At 45.1% G+C, this 9343-nt stretch overlaps 1 protein-coding gene across 3 annotated transcripts in view; it reads left to right on the top strand.

Annotated features, from left to right (window-relative positions):
- Positions 1-1427: 1427 nt before the first annotated feature.
- The window catches only part of FAM76A (family with sequence similarity 76 member A), a 37101-nt gene continuing 29185 nt past the window's right edge, over positions 1428-9343 (top strand). For 2 of the 3 annotated variants that reach the window (XM_049774968.1, XM_049774969.1), the window contains exons 1-3: positions 1429-1631; positions 3022-3086; positions 8795-8849. In XM_049774968.1, the coding sequence (XP_049630925.1) occupies positions 1551-1631; positions 3022-3086; positions 8795-8849 (201 nt within the window). In that variant the 5' untranslated portion in view covers positions 1429-1550. Of the gene's footprint in view, positions 1632-3021; positions 3087-8794; positions 8850-9343 lie in introns of all 3 variants that reach the window. The other variant, XM_049774970.1, reaches the window with a different exon arrangement.

Below are 9343 nucleotides of genomic sequence, written 5' to 3'. Positions count from 1 at the left end.
GATTCCTGGCACCCATATGGTCCTTCAGCCTGCCAGGGTCAGATTTCTGAGTGCAGAGCCAGGAGTACCTCTGAGCACTGCTGAGTATGGCCCAACAACCTATTAATCAATTACTCAACAAATAAAGTTAAAAAAAATTTAAAACTGCAATTCGAACTGCACAGGTGGCTGGCAGAGACAAATGTAATCTAAGCTCAAGAGCTATCAACTATAGTGCAGAGACTTGGACAGGTCCGTTTTACAGGAAGCTTTGCCAAAGCATCAAGAAGCCTATATTTCCTTGCACAGGCTATAGGTATCAGGCAGGAAGCTGAAGGGTGCAGCAGAGTCTCTGGAGCCTGACTTTGTCAAGAAACACCAAGGAGGGCGGTCCAGAAAGAAGTTAGAGTCTAAACCTCAGGCCAACTGCATCCCACGTCAGTCTTCTCTCTACCTGAGGGACTGTCATCACTTTTTTTTTAAGGTAATAATCGTTTTTATTTGGAAATTATGAGACAGGGGAGGGAAAGAGGATAAGAAAGAGTAATAATACACGAGAGAGAGAGAGAGAGAGAGAGAGAGAGAGAGAGAGAGAGAGAGAGAGAGAGAGAGAAAGAGAGAGAGAGAGAGAATGGGCTTCTTCAAAGGCACAACACAGCCTGAAAACAGTTTAGCATGAAAGTCCACATCTCAAGAGGGGAGATGTGGCCAACATGTGCTCTGGCATCATGTGCATGGAACTGCAACACACATGTGCCGCTGTCATCACTCTAGCACTCATTTTCCACCACATTTCTCTCTCTAGTGCTTAAAGACCAAGAGTACTCTGCTCTCCCTTCTCCTAAGAGCTCAGACCACAGTAGAAACCACTTCTCTAAATGGTTTCGTTTGTTCCCTCTCCGGTAATGGAGCGAGCGTCTCTCACAAGCACCCACTAGACCACCCGATTTTTTTTTTTTTTTTTAGGGCTAGGCTGGAGGCCAAGTTCAAGTTCAAAAACACTCCGCTCCACACATACACAGCCCCTCCCTTTCCCAGAAGGCAGCTCCATGGTAACCGAGCCCTCACAACGCCGCGGAAGTATCGCGAGAGTTCCGGCGGCCCCGGAAGTGTGGAAAGGCGGGGCAAGGGCGGGAACAAAAGACTCTCAGTGGGCGGAGCCTGAGCGTCGCGTAGTTACCGGGCGGGAGACCTTGTGTCTTCCGAGGGCGCCCCCGCGTGACTGCGCTTTACATAATCCAGGCCTGGCACGTCATAAGCGGCGTCCTCCGGTCGGGAACCAATCAACGTCGTCGGGAGCTCCGTAGTCCCGCCCCTTGATCTTGATGGACGTAGAAATGAACCAATGAACGGGCACCCACAGCCACCGCGTCCGTCCTGGTGGGACGCCCGTCTGTACCTACCTAGCTACCTACCGGGCCCGCCCGCCTGCCCGTCCGCCCGCCCGCCTGCCCGTCCGCCCGCCCGCCTGCCGCTGCCCTCAGCCTCTGCCGCCGCCGCAATCGCTGGGTTGTACCTCCGACTGTCTGACAGCTAACGCGGCGGGCCGGCCTGCGCGGCCCTGGCTGGACATGGCGGCGCTCTACGCCTGCACCAAGTGCCACCAGCGCTTCCCCTTCGAGGCGCTGTCTCAGGGGCAGCAGCTGTGCAAGGTGCGCGGGCTGGGGTGGCGGCCTGGATATCGGGGCCTGGGAAGCGCGCGACCCCGCGCTCGCGGGGATCCGGAAACGCCCAATGAGGGTCCCCCTCCAGGGTAGGGCGTGGCAGGCAGGTCCGCCCAGGGAAGGAGCCATATTCTAGGCCCGGCCTGCAACGTGGGGGTGTTTCCGGACCTCCCAGTCCTAGCACCTCTGGGCTGGCTATCTGGCGTGGCCTGGTGCTTAGCAACCGCGGGGGGGGGGGGTTGTTCTCGGACCCGGGATTACGGAGGGTGGGGAACTGCTAGTCCCCCTGCTTGCTTGCTCGCTCGCTTGCTTTGCACCTGATGATGCACCGTGCGGGTGCATTTTTCGGATCGAGGGGGGACCCGGAACCCGCTGGAGCTGAACTCCTCTTGAGTTGGGGGCTCGTGGTGAGAGTCGAACTCGCGAACCATTTGCAGCCCACGGGGAGCCTTAGAAGAAATCCCCACCCCCACCCCCATGATCTAGGGTCCAGTATCCTTGTAGGCAAAGGATGATTTTTTTCAGTATCCAGTTGGGGGGACCTTCGCTCCTCACCCTAGTCAGTTGTCGACCAGGTTTCTCCACCCCCCACAAGATACCACCCAGGTCCAAGTTCTCCTTTTTATTTTTAAGTCACTTCATCCTGCTTCACCTATTGAAGTGAATGAGTCACCAAGCTCCTTGAAAGTGGTGTGGAGACAGTCTCAAGATGATCCAGTTTGTGTTCCATGTGGATGTCACTGTTTCCTCAAATGATCATGTCTCTCATTCTTTATCGGGTGTCAGACTGTAATTTTGGGCCTTAAACATTATGAATACATATTTATGCACATACTCATCCATTAAGGAAATTTTAGATACGTAAGTAATAATAGATTTCAACCTACTTTTTGTTTTGTTTGTGTTTTTTTTTTGTTTGGGCCACACCCACCAGCACTCAGGGGTTACTTCTGGTTCTGCACTCATAAATTACTCCTGGCATGATCAGAGGGCCATATGGGATGCCAGAGATTGAACCTGGGTCAGCTGCATGCAAGACAAATGTTCTACCCACTGCACTATCCCTCTGGTCCCTTAATCAACATTTTCATTTCCTAAGTGAACTTGGTTAAAAAATTATACAGTGACAAGAACCAAACATGGATTAGTATTTAAGGATTCTGATTCCCAAAGGCTTATTCATACAAATTTTGTTGCAATCAATAACTAGGTTCATATTCATTTTTACTGAACTCTATCAATGCAGGATAGTGATGTCACTATTACAAAGGGGAAAAAATTAGGCCCAGAATTTTTTCAGATCTTCCAGGCCTCTGTCTCCTGCTGAAAGCAATATCCATTTCTGACTGCCTTTTAAAGCAATCTTCTTTCATTTTAGGAATGTCGGATTGCACACCCTGTTGTGAAGTGCACCTACTGCAGGACTGAGTACCAGCAGGAGAGGTAATAGTTTTTGTTGCCCACGAAAGATACTATTAAGATATTATTAAGATATCGCCTCTTGGGGCCGGAGAGATAGCATGGAGGTAAGGTGTTTGCCTTTCATGTAGAAGGTCATCGGTTCGAATTCAATTTCTGAGCATAGAGCCAGGAGTAACCCCTGAGCACTGCCAGGTGTGACCCAAAAACAATATCGCCTCTTAAAATTTTTTATTTTGTTTGGGGCCAGAGTATACCACAGCAGGCAATGCATTTGCCTTGCATGCGACTGGCATGGTTTCAATCCTGGCATCTCAAATGGTTCGTCTGTCTCCTCCACCACCAGGCTACCAGGAGTTATTTCTGAGTGCAGAGCCAGGGGCCGGAACAATGGCACAAGTGGTAGGGCATTTATTTTCCTTGTACACGGCTAACCTAGGGTGGACTGTGGTTCGATCCCCTGGTGTCCCATATGGTCCCCCAAGCCAGGAGCAGTTTCTGAATGTTTAGCCAGGAGTAACCCCTGAATGTCACTGGGTATGGCCCAAAAAGAAAAAAGAAAAGAAAATGTTACAATCCTGTTAAAGTTTTGGTTTACCCTAGACACATTTAATGTTTGTCTGTAATTTTGGTTTCTTTGTTTTGTTTTATTTTGGGGCCACACCCGCAATGCTCACGGGTTACTCTTGGCTCTGTGTTCAGAAATCGTTCTCGGCAATGCTCACGGGTTACTCCTGGCTCTGTGTTCAAAAATCACTCCTGACAGGCTCGTTGGACCATATGGGATGCCAGGGATTGAACCCAGGTTCCCAGGTTGGCTGTGTACAAGTAAAATGCCCGACCAATGTGCTATCACTCCGGCCCCTGTCTGTAATTTTAGGCCACACCTAACTGCTCAGAGATCACTCACTCCTGGTTGTGCTCAGGGTACTGACCATATATGGTACAAGAGATCAAACCCAGGTTAGCCACATGCAAGGCAAGTGACTGTTATCTCTCTGGTCCTGGGTCGCACACACCTGCCTATGATGCAATCACAAACTGCTTTTGGTAGTGAGGGATCAAAGACAGCAGAGCTATAAAGATCAAACTTGATATGTGTGGGACATTGAACATTTGAACTCATGACCATTTGCTTGTTGAGCAAGTGCTTTAAGTCACTTTACTTTTTCTCAAGGTTTTTTTGATGCCATTTATTTATTTATATATTTATTTGGACCACACCCAGCGATGCTCAGGGGTTACCCTTAGCTCTGCACTTAGGGATCAATCCTAGTAGTGCTGGGGGACCATATGGGCTACTGGGGATCAAACCCTGGCCAGCCTAATGTAATGCACACACCCTTCTGCTTAACTCTTTCTGGCTTCATTTAATGCATTTTAAATTGTGAACATCAATATACTTCACACTGAACACTTTTACATGTATATCAACTAACATTTAGTATATTGCAGGTCTTAAGAGTAAAATGCAAAAAAAAAAAAAAAGAGTAAAATGCTTCTGCAGGGGAAATGATTCTACAGGTTAGAACATATGCTTTGCATGTGGCAGCCCAGGGTTCAGTGCTAGGTACTTCAGGAGCATTCTGGCGCACTGTACTGGTTATAGCCCCAGTGCATACAGGGTATGGCCAGAAAAACAAAACAAAAAGATGAGTAAAATTTCACATAGGAGGGGCTGGCGCAGTAGCACAGTGGGTCAGTGGGTAGTGTTTGCATTTGGCCTACGTGGGTTCAATCCCTGTTATCACATGTAGTCCTCTGAGCCTGCAGGGAGCAATTTCTGAGCACAGAGCCAGGAGTAATCCCTAAATGCCACCAGGTGTGGCCCAAAAGCAAAAAAAAAAAAAAAAAAATTTATGTAGTAAAATGCTCAGATTTTAAGTATATAATTTGATGAGTGTTTCTTATTTGTTTTACTTTTATTTGTTTTTTGTTTTGGGGGGGGCACACCCGGTGATGCTCAGGGGTTATTCCTGGCTATGTGCTCAGAAATTGCTCCTGGCTCAGGGGACCATATGGGACACCGAAGATTGAATCCAGGTCAGTCCTGGGTCAGTCATGTGCAAGGCAAATGCTCTACCACTGTGCTACCACTTTGGCCTCTATAATTTGATGAGTTTTACAAGCATTGCAAAACTCTGTGTAGGGGCCAGAGTGATAGCACAGTGGTAGGGTGTTTGCATGCAGTCGGCCCGGAAGGGACCTGGTTTGATACCCTGTACCCATGTGGTCCCCCAGAATGTCAGGGGTGATTTCTTTTTTTTCTTTTTTTTTTTTTTTGCTTTTGGGGCCACACCCAGGGACACTCAGCAGTTACTCCTGGCTATGTGCTCAGAAATCGCTCTTGGCTTGGGGGACAATATGGGATGCCAGGGGATCGAACCATTGTCTGTCCTAGGTTAGCACATGCAAGGCAAACACCCTACTGCTTGTGCCACCACTTTGGCCCCTAATTTCTGAATGCAGAACTCCTGAGCATCGCTGGGTGTGGCCCAACAACCAATAAATAAAGTTTTAAAATAAATAAATAAATTAAACTCTGTGTAATTCCAAGCCCTTGTAAAGTATAAAATGTTCCCAGTCTTTTAATGTTGCATCCCAGTTAGTTTCCAACCCATCATTTATCCCAGTCACTGTTTTGGTTTTTCTTTCCATCATAGATTACTTTTTTGGTTTGTTTTTGGACCACAACCAGAGATGCTTTGGGGTTACTCTTGGCTCTTGAATAAGGAATTACACAGGGCACCACCACATAGGGTGCTGGGGATGGGACCAAGGTCAGTAATGTACAATATAAAGCTCCCTATCTGCTGTACTGTCTCCACCTCCCACCATAGATTAGATTTACTGTTTTAGAACTTCATATGATCAGAAACATACAGAATATACTTTCAGAACTCTTTTTTGGCTTTACATTTAAGCCTATGATCCATCTTTTTGTGTTTATATGTGTGATACAATGTTTTAATGTCATTTTATATCACACATTAAAACTAACTCAATTTGGATTATAGAAACAGAATTTTTCAGGGGCCGGAGCCATAGCACAGTAGTAGGGTGTTTATTTTACACGTAGCTGATCCAGGACAGACGGTGGTTTGAATCCCTGCATCCCATATAGTTCCCCAAGCCAGGAGTAATTTCTGAGTGCAGAGCCAGAAGTAATCCCTGAGTGGCACCAGGTGTGGCCCAACCCCCCCCCCCCAAAAGAAAAAAACAACAGACTTTTTCGGGCATGGAGAGAGAGTACAGTGGGAGAGGGCACTTGCCTTGCACATATCCAACCAGGTCCATCTCAGTTATTCAATACTCCTTAGCCCACTAGGAGAAATTCCTAAGTATAGAGACAAGAATAACCCCTGAACACCTTTGGGTGTGGCAAAACAAAACAAAACAAAACCACAACAAAACAGTTCTTCATATTTTCTATTTTTTAAAATAATATTTTCATTTAAGCACCATGATTATAAACAAACATGTTGTTTTATTTTTATTTATATTGGGGGGGCCACACCCATTTGATGCTCAGGGGTTACTCCTGGCTAAGCGCTCAGAAATTGCCCCTGGCTTGGGGGGACCATATGGGACGCCGGGGGATCGAACCAAGGTCCTTCCTTGGCTAGCGCTTACAAGGCAAACACTTTACCTCTAGCACCACCTCACCGGCCCCTTCTATTTTTATTTTAAAGGAGGCATTTGGGTTGCATTAGGCTCTACTCAGGGCTTCTAGCTCTGTGCTGTGGGGTTTGAGGGAACCATAGGAGTATTGGTGGTCAAACTCAGCTTGGCTGCATGCAAGGCAAGTACCTATCCACTACTCTTTCCAACCCTCTTCATGTTTTTTGTTTTTCTTGGAGGAGGGGGACCCACTTTTAGTAGTACTCATTACTCCTGACTCTCTGCTTAGAGATGATCATTCCTGGAGGGGCTTGAGGGGACCATATGCAGTGCCAGGGATAGAATTCAGGTTGGGCGTATGCAAGGCAAGCATCCTACCAGCTGTATTATCTTTCCAGTCCTTTGTTTTCTGTTTTGTTTGTTTTAAATAGGATTACTATGAGTTACAAAGTTTTTCATATTATTAAGTTATTCATGATTGAGTTTCAGGAATAAATGTTCCTACATTAATCCATTCACCGGTGTATTTTCTGTTTTGTTTTGATTAATTTTGTTTTGGGGCCATACCTGGCTGAGCTCAAGAATTATTCCTGGCAGAGTCGGAGGGACCATTTGGGTTTTCTGGAATGGTACCCAGGTCACCCATGTGTAAGGCAAGTGCCTTCCCTGCTATACTATCTAGTCCCTTAGAATCTTAAATTGGCTGTGTTTCAGAATAAACTCAAGTAGAATACACAGATAATATATTTTCCTTTTATAACGCATTGATGGGCAAGTGCTCTGGTCCATTGTCATATGTTTCTAAGATGTGTGTGTGTCTGTGCATATATATGCAAATATACATATTGTTTATTAATCTATACATAAACCAAAATGTTTAATGTCTCAGAATTACTGATGCTAACTCTTTTTAGCTATCTCTTTCATAATGCTCTTTTAGACGTTGGGACCGGAGTGATAGCACAGCAATAGGGAATTTGTCTTACATCTGGTGACCCGGAATGGACCTGGGTTCGGTCCCAGGCATCCCATATGGTCCCCAGAGCCTGCCAAGAGTGATTTCTGAGCGCAGAGCCATGAGTAACCCCTGAGCGCCACAGGTTGGCCAAAAACAAACAAAAAAAAATTACAGGTTGTCTGAGAGTTATTTTGTTGGAGGTTTTTTGGGGATGCCATACCTGGCAGCGCTCAGGGGTTACTCCTGACAGGCTTGGGAGACCATAAGGGATGCCGGGAGTCTAACCCAGTCCACCGCATACAAGACAAATGCCCTACCCACTGTGCTATTGCTCCAACCCTGGAATATTTTATTTTAGTGGAAATGTTTTCTACTTTGAGCATTTTTTTGTTTTTTACTTTGAAGTTTTGTTTCCTGTTTGTTTGCTTGCTTGCTTCATTATTTTGTTTTTGTTTTTGGGCCATATCTGGTGATGCTCATGGGTTACTACTGGCTCTACACTAAGGAATTACTCCTGGCGATGTTCGGGGGACTATATGGGTTGCCGGGGATCAAACCTGGGTTGGCTTCCTGCAGGGTAAGCACTTGCTGTACTTTGATTTTATATTTCTAATACATTTACTCTATGCCACACTTCAAATTTCTCAGCTATTATTATTATTATTATTATTATTATTATTATTGGTTTTTGGGCCACACCCAGCAGTGCTCAGGGGTTACTCCTGGCTGTCTGCTCAGAAATAGCTCCTGGCAGGCACGGGGGACCATATGGGACACCGGGGGATCGAACCGCGGTCCTTCCTTGGCTAGCGCTTGCAAGGCAGACACCTTACCTCCAGCGCCACCTACCCGGCCCCTAATAATTGTTTTCTGATAGTCCATTTCTGTCTTCTTTGGTGAGCTCTTTATCTGATTATTTTGCTTAGTAAGTCTTAAAGGTGTCATAATCAGAAGTAACACACTTTCCAACTTTTTGTGTACTAACAAACTAAAAACCACAAAGTGATTAAGATTATTTGCCATAAACTCAACTAAGTTAATGAAGTAATAGACAATATTTTATATCAGCACTTAGCCATGAGAAAATCAGCTTTCAGATGTTCTAAGTAAAATAGGTTTTTTCTTATAAACATTTTCGTCTCTTTCTTAACAGTAAAACCAATACAATATGCAAGAAATGTGCTCAGAATGTGCAGTTATATGGAACGGTAAGTAGGGCTTCGTTTTCCCAATGAGTTTAGCTCTTTTGGAGTTATTAATATAAGTATAATTAGTATAATTATAATATTTTACTATGCTAATTAGAAATCCGTACATTTTAGCTAATTTCCCTAGTATTTTACCTTTAAAATTTAGCTGATTTCTAGTATTTGGGAATTCTGCATTTATGGAAAGATTGTTAAATTTTTCTTGAGACACTTGAGTAACCATTCTGTATACGTAAAGGAGGGAAAGATTAATCCAGTAGGCTGACATCTTTATTTATACCAGTTAACTCTTCATTTTGTTTTGTTTTCTTTTTTTGTCCATACTTGGGAAAGCATTTTTGGGATACTCAGGGGATTATGTAGTGCTAGAGTTTGAATCTGGTGCTCCTGAATGTAACGCTTATGCTCAGTTGAGCTATCTCTGTTCATTTTATTTTTTGTTCGTTTTAGAGGTTTGTTATTTTGTTGTTGTTGTTGTTGTTGTTGTTGTTGTT

Source organism: Suncus etruscus, chromosome 6, assembly GCF_024139225.1.
Source record: "Suncus etruscus isolate mSunEtr1 chromosome 6, mSunEtr1.pri.cur, whole genome shotgun sequence".
Lineage (NCBI taxonomy): Eukaryota > Metazoa > Chordata > Mammalia > Eulipotyphla > Soricidae > Suncus > Suncus etruscus.
The sequence above is the reverse complement of the archived record's forward strand: the minus strand, read 5'-3'. Positions and strand labels throughout refer to the sequence as shown.